This window comes from Nomascus leucogenys, chromosome 1a (genome assembly GCF_006542625.1).
Source record: "Nomascus leucogenys isolate Asia chromosome 1a, Asia_NLE_v1, whole genome shotgun sequence".
Lineage (NCBI taxonomy): Eukaryota > Metazoa > Chordata > Mammalia > Primates > Hylobatidae > Nomascus > Nomascus leucogenys.
Window position 1 is genome coordinate 47466268 of NC_044381.1, and position 17839 is coordinate 47484106.

Consider the following 17839-nt stretch of genomic DNA (forward strand, 5'->3'; position numbering starts at 1 on the left):
CTGTGCACAGTGTCTGGTGCTCAGGAATACTGCATCAAAAGGCAGAATTAAGCCCCTGAGCAGCCAGGACAAGGTCTGACAACACGTGTTAAATCGAGTAATTGTTGCTCGCTATAAATGTGACTATTCACACTGCTGCCTAGTCACATTTTCAAGTAGGGTTGGTTCCTAGTTCAGCACCAGAATGAAAACTGCACTAGTCACCACCCTTCAGCATTCCCAGCAGTACAGCACGGTGGGGAGAAGGATGGAGGGTGGAGATTATACAACTCTGCGGTAACGCCACGCTCTTAAGAACAGCCTAGCGGGACCACAAAAGAATGAAAATGGATGTAGACGTCTGGGCATCGGAACAATCACTCTGCATTTGAGAGCATAAGCTCCCAGTGCAGGGTTGACTTATGAGTCCTTAAGTGTGACCGCCTATGATGGTGTTTGTCACCGTGAGTATTAAAGCAGGGGGTGACGCTGCACCTTGCCCAGCGGGCAGATGGTGAAGCTACGCGCATCCGGAGTCAGCAGGTCTGAGGTCATTCCTCGCCCCCTCCCACCCGCTCCCCGACGTCACGCCGACTCCGTCCTCGGCGGTGAAGACATTCCTCCCGAGCCCTGCGCCCCGCAGCGTGGTAACCCCACTGCCGGAGACCGCGCGCAACCCAGCTGGTAGCCCCCCGGCGTTGAGCGACAAAACCCCGCCCCGAGCGGCTTGCCCCGCCCCCGGCTCGTCACTCACGCAACCCACCCAATGGTGGCGGCGGGGGGCGGGGCTAGGCCTGAGGGCAGTGTGCGCCGAAGCTTGTGGCGTCAATGCGCCCGCCGTGTCCATGGAGAGAGGCTGAGGCGGCCGACCTCCGGCCCGAGGCACCGGGGCGCCGGGACGGCGAAGATGTCGGCTTCCTTAGTCCGGGCAACTGTCCGGGCTGTGAGCAAGAGGAAGCTGCAGCCCACCCGGGCAGCCCTCACCCTGGTGAGTGCTTGCGGCGCGCGGCGGGGCCCGTGACATTGCCCGTGTCCGCCCCATGCAAGGGGAGGTCACGGCGGCCGGGTGTGGGGCCGCAGGGACGCGGACACGTCAGACCTCGGCGCCGGTCGGAGCCGCCGCACATCCTCGCCGCCTCCTTCCCCTCCGGCCCCTCTTTGCAACGATAAACAAGTCCCGGGCGGGGCTGCTCCCTGGCCCCCGGAAACTACGTTTCCCGTCAGGCCGCGCGGCAACCGCGTGCGGGCCGGAGGGGATCCCGGGGGTGGGCGTCCACGGGGACCGTTCGCCTCCACGCTCCCGCCGGCCTGCGCTGTTCGGCCGCTCCGGTTAAGCAGAAGCTGAACGTGCCCGGTGCCGGGGGTTCCCGGTGGTGGCCCGGAGTCCTAGCCTGGAGGTGCGTGGGGTGGGGAGGGAAGAGGCTTTCCGAAGGACCGCTGTGTCAGGGCTAAAGCGTTCGCAGAGGGCGAGCACAGCGACAACAAAGCCCCCGGCTCCTGCCGAGGTCACGGCCGCAGCGCGCAAAGCGTTACTTCCCGGTGTCCTGGGTGATTGAGGCCTTTGAAACTCCCTCTGTGCCTCCAGCAAGCCTAGGCTTTTAGGACAAAAGATGATTTCCCGGAGTGAGTTTACAGCGTTTTCTGGGTGAAAGGTCAAACACTCAGAGGGCACCAGATTACTTAGAGAATTCACTGAGCTCAGTGTTATAGCCGCACCGTGCAGTTTTTTAGTGGAAGGAAAATCCACATAACATAAAAATTAGTCCTTTTAAAGGGTACAATTCAGTGCCATTTAAGACATTCAGTGTCGTGCAACCATCACCTCTATCTAGTTCCAAAATATTTTCACCCCAAAAGAAAAACTTATGATCACGTTCCTACATACACTCCCCTTTTAGTTAAGGAGACGACTTTATGCAACCATTCGCTTAGAGACTGGAAAAAAGAAAACGATTTAAATTGACTCATGGATTCTGTTGCATCTAATGCCAAAAGGGCCTATTACCAGATAATAAGTTTGTAGCAAAGTAGAAGAAAATTGTGATCAGGTGAGAGAATTTATTTTTATAATCAATTTTTTAGGCCTTTGATATTACCCTGATTATATATGGTACTACTAGTGTACTGATTATGTATCATTCTATATTACCTCTTTTCTGTAGGAGCAAGCTTATTTTCATACACCATGGGATGTAGAATTAAACAAGGTTTTAAGAACTAGAGGGCACAACTCATTCTTTGTGTGTCTTTCAATCTCAGTAAGAATTATTCAGAATTCTTCCACTGGTAATGGTAGATCCAGGAAGAGCCAGAAGGTTCAGAAACAGTTTTTGCCTTTTAGCAACCCTGTTAACTGGTTTTTTTTGTTTTTGTTTTTGTTTTTGTTTTTTTTTTTGTTTTGGAGACAGGGTCTCACTCTATCTCCCAGGCTGTAGTTCAGTGGTGCAATCATGGCACACTGCAGCCTCAACCTCCTGGGCCCAAGCGGTCCTCCCACCTCAGGCTCCCAAGTCGCTGGGACCACCAGTGTGCACCATCATGCAACCTAGGGGCTCCCTGGGTTGCCCAGGCTGGTCTCGAACTCCTGGGCTCAAGCATTCCACTGCCTCAGGCTCCCAGTGTGCAGGGATTACAGGTGTGAGCCACCATGCCTGGTCCCTGATGTCTTTCTCCATCACCATTTGACATGTTACCTCTTCCTTCAGAATTTCTTTTTTTTTTTTTTTTGAGACAGAGTTTCGCTGGGTTGCCCAGGCTAGAGTGCAGTGGCGTGATCTCAGCTCACTGCAGCCTCCGCCTACTGAGTTCAAGGAACTCTGCCTCAGCCTCCCAAGTAGCTGGGGTTACAGACGCCCGCCACCATGCCCGGCTTATTTATTTATTTATTTTTGTATTTTAGTAGAGATGGGGTTTCACCATCTTGACCAGGCTGGTCTTGGACTCCTGACCTCGTGATCCACCCGTCTCAGCCTCCCAGAGTGCTGGGATCACAGGCATGAGCCACCGTGTCTTGCCCTTCCTTCAGAATTTCTATGTCAGTCCCTTCCTCTCCATTCCTAGTCATTCAGCAGACATTTATCAAGGTCTGCTGTGTTTCAGGACAGATGAATGAGTTATACAGTTCCCAGCCTACAGGGCACAGTCGCAGGCCAAGCCTTTGCCACCTCTTACTAGGAGTAATAGCACTGCACATTCTCAGGCTTGGTCTCTCTCCACACTTGCTCCTCTCTGCCTCAGTATGTGATATCATAGCAGTTCTCAAGGTCTCCATGTTGCCTGACTCACCTGTTCTGATTAACTTGCAGGAGTCTACTGCCTGAACTCTGTTGTCCTACTTAAAGTATGGCTGACTTTAGAAGCTTCTCAGAAGCTGTACCAGAGAGAAGGCACATCAGTGCTGTTTTCCACACAGCCTGTATTGGTGGGCTTGCGGTCATTTTAGTTCCAGCATTCGTGCCCTAGTCAGGACGCTATGGCATGTATTGCTCTTTGTGCTTAGTTTAACATCAGCATGTATCGTCAAGTGCAAAAGTAGTGATGCAGTCAAAGGCCTAATGAATGGAGAGAGATAAGAGAGCAAACAAAAGTATACGTAATTCAGTAAACTGATCGGAGGAGGTAAATGTTACTTGGGTCTAGTAAGTAGAGACAGATAAGAGCAAACACAAGTATACCTAATTCAGTAAAACTGATTGGAAGGGATAAATGTTACCTGGATATATAAATTTTGATGTTAGGAATTTGACATGTTGCAACATTTGAAAAGTGCTGTATCTGTGGAGTCTACCAGATGTCAGCAAAAGGCTAGGAAAAGTAATTGGTAATATAACACAGTTCAGTGCTGTCATTATCAGATTATCTACATCTTCCCTATTTCCCTACATATCTAGAAATTGACAAGTGGAATTGAACTTGGAGGAGCCAGATGTGATTAAAGAATCTGAAGAGTAAATGCTGCCCTGCTTGCAGACAGATTTATTTCCATCATTGTACAAGTCAGAGCAACTCTAATTTGTAGGATTGGGGTGGATCACAGCTGTGCATTAAAACTCAACCAAGTTCTATGAGAGAATGATGATGCACAGCCACTATCATTCTTGATGAATTCATTGTGTATAGAAGGTGCCTTAGGGCTTAACTTTCTATTGGAGTCCAGTTGAGAAGCTAGGAAATGCTTAATGCTCAGTAAGGAACTGTGTGTTAGTTCATTGGACTAGAACCAGAAGTCCTTTTGAACAGTGACCAAGCACTAAGATTTCTATATGAAGGCAGTTTAGGAAATACTACACAAGAAGCACTGGAAGTGGCCTAGCAGTCTAACAGTGAAAGAATGGTTAAGTACATGAGAGTAGATCCTGTTGGTGAAGGATGTAGTCATTGTAAATTATGGGTTTTTTTAAGTTTTAGAGTTACAAATCTTCATTCTTTGATTTATGCTGTGTAAATTATTTAATCTTTAATACCTAAATCACAATGGCAGGAATAAAAAGATACGTTTAAACCATTAAACACTTAGAAGGTGCTCAGTAAATGGTGAATATATGTTTATTACCATGTATCAAAAAAAAATTTGTTAAATTGTTTAAATGGAGGCTGCAAAATTATGTATATATGCCATGATTACAAACATTTTTCTTTTTAGAGACAGGATCTTCCTCTGTCACCCAGGCTCACATGCAGTGGCATGATCATGGTTCACTGCAGCCTCAAACTCCTGGGCTCAAGCAATCCTTTCACCTCAGCCTCCCAAGTAACTGGGACTACAGGCACATGTCACCATGCCTGCTAATTTTTTTTTTTAATTTGTTTTAGAGACAGGGTCTTGCTCTGTTTCCCAGGCTGGTCTCAAACTCCTGGCCTCAAGCCATCCTCCCACCTTGGCCTCCCAAAGTGCTGGCATTACAGGCATGAGCCACCACACCTGGCCTACAAATATATATATATAATATTTGTATATTATATGTATTTTGGGTGTGTGTATACACATATACACAAATAAGAAAAGACAAAAGAGAAACAACACTCTAATGCCAGTCATGGCTGTTAAAGAATGAGTTTAATAAAATACACTGTACTTGTTCACTGGCTCTATTTATTTACCATCTTTTGTTCCCCCAGAAAATTGATATGTTGACATTAAAATGCCACGTTTGTAATGAAATTAAGTTGTAGTTGTTGGCACATGTTTAGTATGCATAATCACAGAGTTAACTTTAGCTTTTAATTTAATTTAATTTTCTTAAACAGCAAAAAATGAAAATTGCCTGGGGAGTTACTTAAAGAAATACAGGATTAAGAATGAAAAGTTTCTCCTACAAGGATTAGAAAGTGTGTTGCTAGGAAGTAGTGATAAAACATTCATCTACAGTGCCTTTTCCCTTAATTTTAATAACAGAAACATCTTGGAAATATATATATTTTTCAATTAGGCCAAAATATCTTACCTCAAAGATAACCTCTCACTTTAAAAGTCATATTCTGTGCTTTGCATGTGAGTAAAAACCATCATATTTTAGTGGGCTTCAGGAAGCTCTTAAATTTTAAAACATGGGCCAAATCTCAGGTAAGCTATAGTCATTAATAGTGCATACATTTCTTGAGAATTACGTGTTTCTTAGTTGTTCTGGGAAGTGCACTAGTACTGGCAGGCTGCTAGGCCGTGCAGCATGCTGTGTAGTTGAAGATTTTATGCTGTTTCTCACATGAATTTTACCTAAGCACAAAGTTGCCAGAGTATGTAGACTTAAAGCAGGGTAGCAGCATTCTTAGCCTCTCCCTGGTACTGAGACACAAAAAGTACTTTTTATAGCTCAATTTTTTTTAAGTCCCAACTCTTTCCTGTTTAACCACTCTCCCTTGTTCTGAAAATCAGATCAGTCACTTTGAAAGTCCTAAGAACCTTTTCCCTTGGTTGAGTACTGACCTGGGTTGTCCATCATTAGTAACACCCTCCCAATGGAGTAGGTTTGGTTTTGGCCTGACACAGGAAAATTAAGACATATGTTTAGTTCCTGTAACAGCAGCTTCCCAGGCACACAGGTTCCTGTTGAATGTTACTTTTCCCTTAAAGAGCCCTTCAGTATGAGATGTGAACATCAGCAACTTTTTGATAAGTAGACTAATCCCCACGAATTGCTTTCATTTACTGTATTTAAGTGTTTCCTGCTAAAAGTTGAGAAAATAAGAAAATAGATGACTTTGTAAAACCAAATTAGATAATTTAGAAAACCACTTGGAGATAAAAAAAAAAATTACATATTTGGGGCTGGTAAACGGAGTAGTGTGACAGACACATTTGTTTTGTTTAGATCATACAGTGGTGTGCCCATCTGGGCCTTTGATCTACTCACATTAAACCAAGACCATGTTTCAGATTTTTAGTTCCAGCAGATATTTTCCCATGGCTATGCCTTTTTTTTTTTTTTTTTTTTTTGAGACAGAGTCTCACTCTGTTTCCCAGGCTGGAGTGCAGTGGCATGATCTCGGCTTACTGCAACCTCCACCTCCCGGGTTCAAGCGATTCTCGTGCCTCAGCCTACAGGCACATGCCACCATCCTCAGCTAATTTTTGTATTTTTAATAGAGACGGGGTTTCACCATGTTGGCCAGGCTGTTCTGAAACTCCTGACCTCAAGTGATCCTTCCACCTCGGCCTCCCAAAGTGTTGGGAATATAGGCATGAGCCACCAGGCCCAGCCAGGCTATGCCTTTTTAAAATAAACTTACAGAAAGCTATTTTTATTTGACAGTAAGTGATTAATTTCTTCAGCATGCGCATAGGAAAATATGGTGAAAATTTACATGTGGTTGATAAGAAAGCTAGCTTTTATTGACAATCACTTAGAACAGGGGTCCCCAGTCCCTGCACTACAGACTGGTACTGGTCCATGGCCTGTTAGGAACAGGGCCTCACAGCAGGAGGTGAGAGCAGCAGGCAAGCCAAGCATTACCACCTAAGCGAGCTCCACCTCCTGTCAGATCATTAGCGGCATTAGATTCTCATAGGAGCACAAACCCTAGTCTGAACTGCAGGTGTGAGGGGCTAGTTTGTGCACTCCTTATGAGAATGATGCCTGATGATCTGTCACTGTCTCCCATCACCCCTAGATGAGACCATCTAGTTGCAGAAAAACAAGCTCAGGGCTCCCACTGATTGTACCTTTTGATGAGTTATATAATTATTTCATTATATATTACAATGTAATAATAGAAATAAAGTGCACAATAAATGTAATGCACTTGAATCATCCAGAAACCATTCCCCTTATCCATGGAAAAATTGTCTTGAAACCAGTCCTTGATGCCGAAAACATTTGGGACCACTGCTTTACAAGGGTAATGAGCACTTTAAAAAATAATGACTATTTCTGTAACTATTTAAAGTTGGTATTCTGTGACTCAAAAAACAAAAAAACAAAACCATAATCCTGCTCTTCCCTGTTTTCTCCCTCCGCCCCGTGTGCTACTCCCTGCGTTGGAGGACTGCGTGCCTCCTTTTCTGATAGAACCATGGGAAAAGGCCTTTAGAGGCCCACCTACTGGCAGTAGTTTGTTTTTTTACAGTGACATACAATAAGAAATGTATATACACAGATACTATATATTAATAACTGAATTGAAAGTTTTACTAAACAACATTAACGTTTTTAAGTGCAGTGCATTGTTTTCTATTTAAAATTTTTAAGACATGTTGGTCTTCACATTCTAAATTGCCTTCATGCCCTTCTAAACTGGGTCTGTACTGTGTTTAAACATGCTCATCTAGCTGAGCCCCAACCCCGACAGAGCAGGAGAGCACACCCTAGGGCCATCCATTGGGCTGGCTCTTCCAGGTGTCAGTCCTGGCCTCAATTTACTACCAAGTCTTAGGTCCGTAATATCCAGACTTTGAGACTTCACAAGCAGTCTCAAAGACTTTACTGTACAGTAAAATGTCAGTACAAAGAACTGGAGGGCCTGCAGAGCACTGCCAGCTAGAGGAGCTGATAAAGTAGGAAGGATGCACGTAATGTCTTCATTATGATGTACTCTCATAATCATAATAATACTTGGCTTTTTTGTGCCTGGCACTGTCCTGAATGCTTTCCATGAGTTTAAATATTTAATCCTCACAAGAACCATGAGGAGGAGGAACTATTATCCCTGTTTACCAGTAAGGGAATAGAAGTCAGAGAAGCTACTTAGGGTGACTGCCCTGGAGGCACAGCTAGGAAGTGGGCCAGGAATGTCAGGGAACAGCCTCCTTCCCAAAGAAGTGGGGTTGGTAACACCAACCGATTTCACACAAACTGTGATGTTTTTCTCATTTTGAGGACCACTGAGGTATGTTAAAACAGCCTTTCTCCTGGGAAACAGCTCCTCCTTATTCTTATTTCTGTCATTGACTAGCTTAGTTTTGTTCATCTAGATCTCCTGAGATGTTGGTTTAATCGACGTTGAAGAAAATCTGTGTGAGCATTTGGTGGGACTGATGCAAGAGGCACACCCTGGGTTATTTTATGCTGGTAACACTGTTTCCTCAAGCTGTGCATTTTGATGGATTAGAAATGGATTGTAAGAAAAAAAAGCAGTAGGATTAATAATCAACAGGAAAAACACCTGAAGGTTGGCCTTCCCAGTGAGATACTTGATTCCTTCATTGGCTCTTTGTCGTAGGCAACATGCTGGTTGCTGGGCGTAGAGTTGGTGCACAAAATAGATGCTGCCCAGAAAAATAGCATTTGTGATGTGAGTGAATAGCACCATAGAGAGAAGGACAGGGAACCAACCTGGACTGAGGAGCAAGATTAAAAGGATGTTGCTAGCAGATATTTTTTTCAAATAAAGAGGATATTTTGAATTAGGTATAGTTTATGTGTTTCTATATAAAGTCCATAAGGTACCCTGGCAAGAGTGGAACATAAATTTGTCACATGAATTTGCTAAAGACAGACTTACGAGGACTGATAAATATGAGGCTTTGAATAACAAGTTTTGTAGCTAAAAACATTTTCTTTTTTCAGACACCTTCAGCAGTAAACAAGATAAAACAACTTCTTAAAGATAAGCCTGAGCATGTAAGTAAAACCAGTTAATTATTCAGTAAAAAACTGAAGCTGTATTTTCAGAATGAATTTATCCCATGATATATAGTATTATTTCATTTAGGGGTTTTTATTTAAAAGGTAAAATATACTCAGGATTTTAAAAAAACTCAAATAATACACAAGGGTATTTAACTAAAAGGAAGTCATTCTTTCAACCTGACTCTTCGTCGTCATTCTTCCTTCCAAGAAGCAATCTCTTTGGTGTCCTTCCAGGGATAATGTATACATTTGAAGCGGCTAGACCTGATTTTCTCAGCCTCCTCACAGTTGACACTTTAGGGCAGATTATAGAATGTTTGACAGCATCTCTGGCCTCTGTCCACTAGATACCAGTAGTACCCCTTCTTTGCCTCAACCAAAGAATCCACATATGTGGAACCCACCAATACGGAGAGGTGACTTTATAAAGTATGGTGAGTACTATTTCACCAGCAGTTCCTGATTCTACAAAGCTTTGGTTGTCACAACCAAAAATGTCTCCCTGAGGGCAACCACTGGCCTAGACTGGGCTTGTTATTCCTGTGTATATCTCTTCCTACCATGAACGTTTTTGTTACACTTTGCTTTTTACCCTTAATAATGTAGCTTGAAGATCTTTCCATGTCATTATGTAATGATCTGCCTCCCTTTCTTGGCTTTATGTAGAGTATATTCCATTGAACAAGTTTGAGTTCTTTAACCAGTCCCCATATTAAAGGGTCGTTTTCATTCAGTGCTGCCGCAAACACCATTCAGCAACTATTTAGTGGCTGCAGTGTGCCAGGCTCATTGTTCTAGATCTGTAAGCATGGCTTAGTCCACCTACATAGGATCCATTCCTAGATACAGAATTGTTGAGTTAGGGGTGTGTGTATCATCTTAATTATACATTGTTAGTTGCCAGTGGAATGCCGTAAATCATTTCAAGTAATGGATTGCAATATTTAATAATTAGACGGTGGAGTGATTTCTGGTTTCTGTTGTTAACCTACATTACAATGTAATGGAAGTTCTCAAACCTACCTTTTAAAATTATTAAATTTCAAAGGATATCAGTGTTCTGATTCAATTTGGATAGACCAATGACTAGACTACAAATTGGCCTAATGAAACAAGAATTTAGCTTTGCAGAATCAGGAACTGCTGGTGAAATAGTACTTAGAATACTTTTGCTGTATACAGTCACCTCTCCGTATCTGTGGGTTCCGCATATGTGGATTCAATCAACCACAGGTCAGAAATATTTGGGAAAAAAATAGAAGGTTGTATCTGTACTAAACATGTACAGACTTTTATTCTCTAAACAATACAGTATAACAACTATTTATGTAGCATTACATTGTTACAGGTATTCAAGTCCTCCAGAAGTTATTTAAAGTACAGGGGAAGATATATATAGGTTATATACAAATACAGTGCCATTTGCATAAGGGACTTGAGTATCTGCAGATTTTTGTATACTCAGGTAGTCCTGGAACCAATTTCCCATGCATACTAAGGGATGACTGTATTTAAATGAAAAATCAGCTCAGCTCTAAGACAGAAAACTTAGGTAGATATTGTTTGAAAATTGCATTAATGTAAACATTGATATTTTTAAAGTGCTGTTTGGTCAGTATGGACTGCAGTCTTTTGCTTTCTGGTATTCAAGACTGTACACAAGTCTGCACTAGAATTCAGATCCCATGTAGAGATAGAATTGCCAGGTGATGGACTATGAACCCTGGTGAATCCTAAACCATTAGGAAACATTCGGAAGATATCTCACAGAACAAGGTAGAGCAAAAACATTTTAAATAAAGTCCCAGGCTGGACGGGGTGACTCCTGCCTTGTAATCCCAATGCCTTGAGAGGCTGAGGTGGAAGCGTTATTTGAGTCCACGAGTTCGAGACCAGTCTGGGCTATATAGTGAGACCCTGTCCTACAAAAAATAAGAGAAAGTCCATTTTGGTACGAGGAGGCTACTGTCACTTTATTAGTATAATTGTTTAATCTGTACTACTTTAAAACCAAGTTTATATTTTCACTTCTTTTTCAGGTAGGTGTAAAAGTTGGTGTCCGAACCAGGGGTTGTAATGGCCTTTCTTATACTCTAGAATATACAAAGACAAAAGGAGATTCTGATGAAGAAGTTATTCAAGATGGTGAGTTTTTAACAAATATTTTTTGGGCACGTTGTTTTGCCTAAAATTATTAGCCTTGCACAGCACAAAGTAAAAAATAAGGATAGTAGCAGGAATTATGTAAATAATGCTCACTGTGTGTGTAGGCATTGTTTGATGGAATTTCATGTATTAACTGATTTATACACAACGCTGAATGTGGGTGGTACCATATTATCCCTGTTTTTCTGATGAAGAGACTGAGGCACAGAGGGGTTAAATAGTTTAAGGTCATAATAAGTGACCTAGTAAAATTCTTTCCAGAGACTGCTCTTAGTAACTAATTGATAAATTATTATATAAGCTTGTTTTAACTATGAAAGATCATCATTGTGTCCAAAAAGTGAACCAGCCTTAAACCTCACAGTTAACCAACAGTTCTTGTGTAAGCAGCAGTTTTATATCTGTGTCAAATAAGTACAAGCTGAGCATTCCAATCCAAAAATCTGAAATCTGAAATGCTCCCAAATTCAAAACTTTAAAAGTGGGTGCCAGCATGACACTCAGAGGAAATGCTCATTGGAGCTTTTTGGATTTGGGATGCTCAAGCAGTAAGTATAATGCAGATACAGTCATACATCACTTAACATTGCAGATACATTCTGAGAAATGTGACGTTAGACAAATATCCTGGGGTGTACGTACACAAACCTAGATGGTCTGAGAAATGTGACATTAGACAAATATCCTGGGGTGTACTTAACACAAACCTAGATGGTCTGAGAAATGTGACATTAGACAAATATCCTGGGGTGTACTTACACAAACCTAGATGGTAGAGCCTACCATATGCCTCAGCTAGATGATATAACCTATTGCTCCTAGGCTATAGACCTGTACTGCATGTGACTGTGCTGAATACTGTGCACAGTTCTAACACAATGGTAAGTATTTATGTAAACGTACCTAAACAAAGAAAAAGCATAGTGAAATTTCATTGTAAAATATCAAATGTAGTCGGGTGTGTTAACACAAGCCTGTTGTCCCAGCTACTCAGGAGACTGAGGCAGGAGGATTCCTTGAGTGTGGGAGTTCAAGATTGTAGTGCACTGGCCGGGCATGGTGGCTCACCCCTGTAATCCCAGCACTTTGGGAGGCCGAGCTGGGCGGATCATGAGGTCAGGAGTTCACGACCAGCCTGGCCAACATGGTGAAACCCCATCTCTACTAAAAATACAAAAAATTAACTGGGTGTGGTGGCACATGCCTGTAGTCCCAGCTACTGGGAGGCTGAGGCAGGAGAATCGCTTGAACCCCAGGAGGCGGAGGTTGCAGTGAGCCGAGACCATGCCATTGCACTCCAGCCTGGGTGAAAAAGTGAGACTCTGTCTCAAAAAAAAAAAAAAAAAAGACATCGTAGTGCACTGTGTTCTTACCTGTGAATAGCCACTGCCCTTAAGCCTGGGCAACATAGCGAGACCTCCATCTCTTTAAAAAAAAAAAAAAAAGGAAGAAGGAGAAGAAAATAAAACATGGTACACCTGTTTGTGGCACTTACCATGTATGGAGCTTGCAGGACTGGAAGTTGTCCATGTGAGTCAGTGAGTGAGTAGGGAGTGATGAGTGAATGTGAAAGCCTAGGACGTTACTCTGTGGTACTATAGACCTTATAAACCTTGTACACTTAGTCTTCAGTAATAAATTAACCTTAGTTTACTGAAACTTTTTTACTTTGTAAGCTTTGGGTTTTTTTTTTTACTCTTTTGTAATAACATTAGCTTGAAACACACATTGTACAAATGTACAAACTTTTTTTTATGTTCTTATTCTATAAGCTTTTCTCTATTTTTAATTTTTTTTCTTTTTTTTTTTTCTTTATAAACATTTTAATTAAAAACTAAGATACAAACACACGTATTAGCTTAGGCCTCCACAGGGTCAGGGTCATCAATATCCCTGTCTTCCACCCCCTCCTTTAGTCCCATTGGAAGGCTGTCAGGGGCAGTAACACTCATGGAGTTGTCATCTTCTGTGATAATGATGCCTTCTTCTGGATACCTCCTGAAGAACCTGCCTCAGGCTGTTTCACGGCTGTTTTTTATAAGTAGAAGTACACTCTAAAATAACAATAAAAAGTATAGTGAATACATAAAGCAGTAACATAACCATTTATTATCATTATCAAGTATTATGTAGTGTACATAATTGAACATGCTTAGACTGTTATACCACTGGCAGTACAGGTTTGTTTACACCAGCATCACCACAAACAGCTGAGTAATGGGTTGTCTCGTGATATTATGGTGGCTACAGCATTGCTAGGCAATAGGAATTTTCAGCTCCATTATAATCCTCTTTTTTTTTTTTTTAATTTGAGACAGAGTCTCGCTCTCTCGCCCAGGCTGGAGTGCAGTGGTGTGATCTCGGCTTGCTGCAACCTCCATTTCCCGGGTTCAAGCAATCCTCCCACCTCAGCCTCCCAAGTAGCTGGGATTATAGGCGCCCACCACCATGCCTGGTTCATTTTTGTATTTTTAGTGGAGCTGTATTATCAACTCATGTTTTTGAGGAATCCTGTATTTCCAATTTTTATTAAAAGCTATTTATTATCATTAAATTTAATTTATAATTAAAATTAATTATATTTGCTGCTGCCCCCTTCTTCCACCCTATAATCTGTTAAAACCTATCTAAAATAATTTATCTTGTCATTGGAAGTATGCACTTAGCTTGCAGTTCTTACCTACATGGGAGAATGAGGCCTAGATTCCTAAGTGTGCTTTCTTATTAAACTAAAGTTACTAATCAATAAAGACCTTTTAAAAATATATTATTTTTAAAATTATAGCACATTATAAACCTTAAGATTTTCATCTTAAAGAAGAGGTGACTTAATTATATATTGTTTATATTTAGCTAATGGCTCAATTTCTTATAAAGAAGAAAGTTTTTTTGTTCTTTTGTTGTTTGTTTGTTTGTTGAGACAGAGTCTTGCTGTCTTACCCAGGCTGGAGTGCAGTGGCACAATCATGGCTCACGGTAGCCTCTGCCTCCCGGGCTCAAGCAATCCTCCCACCTCAGCCTCCCGAGTAGCTGGGACTACAGGCGCCCACCACCGTGCCCGGCTAATTTTTGTATTTTTAGTGGAGCCAGGGTTTTGCCCTGTTTCCCAGACTAGAAAGCTTTCTTAAATTGATTGTATTTGTTGGCTGGGCACTGTGGCTCACACCTGTAATCCCAGCACTTTGGGAGGCCGAGGTGGGAGGATCACTTGAGCCCAGGAATGCAAGACCAGCTTGGGCCACGTGGTGAAACCCTGACTCTAAAAAAATTAGTTGGTCCTGTTGGTGTGTGCCTGTAATCCTGTGGGAGGATCACTTGAGCCTGGGAGGCGGAGCTTGTGGTGAGCCATGATCATGCCACTGCACTCCAGCCGGGGTGACAGAGCGAGACTCTGTCAAAAAAAAAAAAAAAAGATTGTATTTACAAAGATGTTGACCTCTACCTGTGTAATTACTAGGGAATAGTACCTGTTTTCCGTCGCGTAACCAGAAAAGACTATTGTTGTACTGATTGATGTTATTAAAATAGCCCCATTGGATCACAGTCCTTTGTATATCTTTAAGCTTGAATCCATGTATCTAGTGTATTGCAGAATTTTCATAAATTATTTTTCATTTCATAAAACTCATCGAGAATATACATTTTCTTCACGTTGCAAACTGGAAAAATGAATGAAGTATAGTGAAAGGTAAATTCTAATTTTGCATAAAATTGTCATGGAATTTACTTGTATAAAATTCGCCCCTAATGTGATTGTTTGTGACGTAAATTCGTGTGTGGGGAAGAAGGGGTAGACAGGAAACTGAATGCTTAATTCCTTAAGGAAATAATATAAAATGTTCAAGGCTTCCTGTTTGACTTTCGTTGATAGTCACTATTTCAAGTTCACTTGTGCTTTGAATCAGCAAGTTCCATAAGGCTTTCTATGACACATGTTTTCTTTTCTCCAAGGAGTCAGAGTATTCATCGAAAAGAAGGCACAGCTAACACTTTTAGGAACAGAAATGGACTATGTTGAAGACAAATTATCCAGTGAGTTTGTGTTCAATAACCCAAACATCAAAGGGACTTGTGGCTGTGGAGAAAGCTTTAATATTTGAAATCTCAGGACTCTTCTGGCCGTAGGTTCCAGGAAAGCTCGTAGAAGCTTTGGGGCTCACTGCAGAAATCATGTGACTGTCACGTGCTGGAAAATAAAGTGATACATCTTGAAAATGAAGCCAGTGTGTTGGATTCCAGAAGAAATGATATTTATATTCTCTATAGGGGACAGAAAATGAGAAGCCATCACTCTCTTTGGATCATTTAGGTCTCTTGCATCCTTTGTTTTAGAACCAGTTTCATTAAAGTTGCCTTCCTGGGCACCTGTTTATCCATTTCCTGAACTGTGTGCACTCCTTAGATCGCTATTGAATGGCTTGAACATCCCTCAGCATTTCTTCCAACCAGATCGGCGACTCCTAAAATCCAAGACAGGACATCCTGACTGCTGGTAGTAATATGGTGGTGCATTGTTTTTTCCACCCAAACTTAACATAGCCTTTTTATGCATTTTTATGAAAAATTTCATTGTCAGCTGCCTCATTGCATACCCTTTAATAGTACCAGGCAAAGATTTTCATCAACTATAGTACAGATTACTTCTGAGTGATGGTATCAAAAGGTGAGAAAGATGTCATCCACCTTTTTTTAATCCATTTCTTTTGCCACCCTATATGTCTGTTCAGAGATGAGATCTCAAGCTGACTTTGATTCCTTTAGTTGAGGAGTCTCTTAAAGCCATCTAGCCCACCTCCCTCAATTCTCTGTGTGAGGAAGCAAAACCCCAGGGAAGCCAAAGGGTTCCTCTCCACCCTGACTGCACAGGGTGGGGGAGAGTAGGGACTCTACCCTCCTCTCCCCTTCCTTGTAGGTGACACATGCTCTGCCCTCTGAGGCAGTCAGCGAAGGCAAATGGTCTGACTTCTTTATGTGGTCAACATTTTGATAGAATTTCTTTATAATTTGATAGAGATTATATTATTTTTATCTTATTTTGAGTGGGAAGAATTTTAAAACCTTTTTATGTGAATTACCATCTTGTTTCTTTCACCTTTGAAACAATGGTTTGTAGCAGAGACGACATTGTAGCAACCCAGAATTATGCTTTTGGAATGTGGTCCTCACTGTACAGGAGAATGTAGGGATCTTTTGTGAAAATTCCCAGTGTGCATACACTTTCTGGTTCCTCGGTCCAGTTGCTAAAGTTCTTAGTATTTTAGCCTAACATATTTATCACCAACTTTTCTTTAAAAGTGTTCCTTTTGTCACTTAGTTACTGATTTTCCTGGGTTTGACATAAGTATGAGATGATATATATGCTTTTTTTGAAAGCTGATTCTCATGAATTCAAGTAGCTGAGTTCCTTTATGTTTCGTTTATTCACTAAAGTAGCTGGCACAAAACACACCAAAACCTAGAGCGGTAGTTTTATGTAAATGCTCATGAGTTTGTATCAATAATATAATTGTTGATCCACTTATAATTCGTGCAGTACTGTATGTATGTAGAGATTGAGTTGTCAATTAAAAAAATTTGGCCTCTTTGTGATCATAAAAGTGCCTTTTCTTATTGAGGGGAGAGGGTTTGGGACAGCAGCTGCGAAAGCCAATAAAAAAAAATGACTGTCCTTTTTGCCTGGGCTGCCTGTCACCAGGCGTCTTCTCTACCTGACACTGTTTCATCCAGAGTCCTAGCTGCTGATTCTCCACACAGCCCTGGAGAGACCATCTCAGGTGGCTTTCATCTCCCTGGCTTTGCTAGCCTCGTTTTCCTCCTTGTTCCCCATGAGGTCATCCACCCCCCAAGCAGCTTCCTCATGTCCTCAGGATGAGAGCATTATCTTATCTGTCATCTAAGCTTTTATGTGAACCTCCTCCAAGAAGGTTCTCAACTGTTCACTCAGGCACAGTAGTGAGCACTGACTTTCCACTAGCCCTGAGCTTTCACAGGTCATCAAAGACAGTCCCAACCTCAGAGAGCTTCAAGTCAGCAATGAGACACCAACGAAGAGCATCGATCGCCATGGTAAGTGTTGTGAGCAGCTGGTGGTGATTGCATGCTCACTGCATGCCAGGAAGTGTTCTAATAAACATCATCATCTCAGCGATCGAGAACGCAGGTCTGACTACTGTCTTTTTCATAGATAAACCAAAACACAGCTTAAATAAAATAGCTAAGGTGGCCGAGTCAGGATCGTACCCTGTGTCTTATGGCTCCAGATGCTGTGCTCTTAGCTGTTAGGCCATACTGTGTGTTCTGATAGAACCAATGGAGTGCGCTTCTAAAAAGGTAGCCTACAGGTTATGACCCCTGCGCCTAGTTGAAAGAGATTTGGGGAAGAGGGAAGACAGTGAATAGTACTAAAGAGGGTTGAAAAAACACAGAGGGCATGTTCTCACTCATAGGTGGGAATTGAACAATAAGAACACTTGGACACAGGGCAGGGAACATCACACACCAGGGCCCGTCGTGGGGTGGGGGGCTGCGCGGGGGATAGCATTAGGAGAAATACCTAATGTAACTGACAAGTTAATGGGTGCAGCACACCAGCACGGCACATGTATACATATGTAACAAACCTGCACGTT

General features: G+C 42.1%; 1 protein-coding gene across 1 annotated transcript; it reads left to right on the forward strand.

Annotated features, from left to right (window-relative positions):
* Positions 1–588: 588 nt before the first annotated feature.
* ISCA1 (iron-sulfur cluster assembly 1) lies at positions 589–16807 on the forward strand. The gene is made up of 4 exons (XM_003279027.2): positions 589–967; positions 8982–9035; positions 11084–11189; positions 15162–16807. Exons 1-4 carry the CDS (start codon positions 746–748, stop codon positions 15308–15310), a joined length of 531 nt encoding a protein of 176 aa, XP_003279075.1. The 5' UTR covers positions 589–745; the 3' UTR covers positions 15311–16807.
* The last annotated feature ends 1032 nt before the right edge of the window (positions 16808–17839 follow it).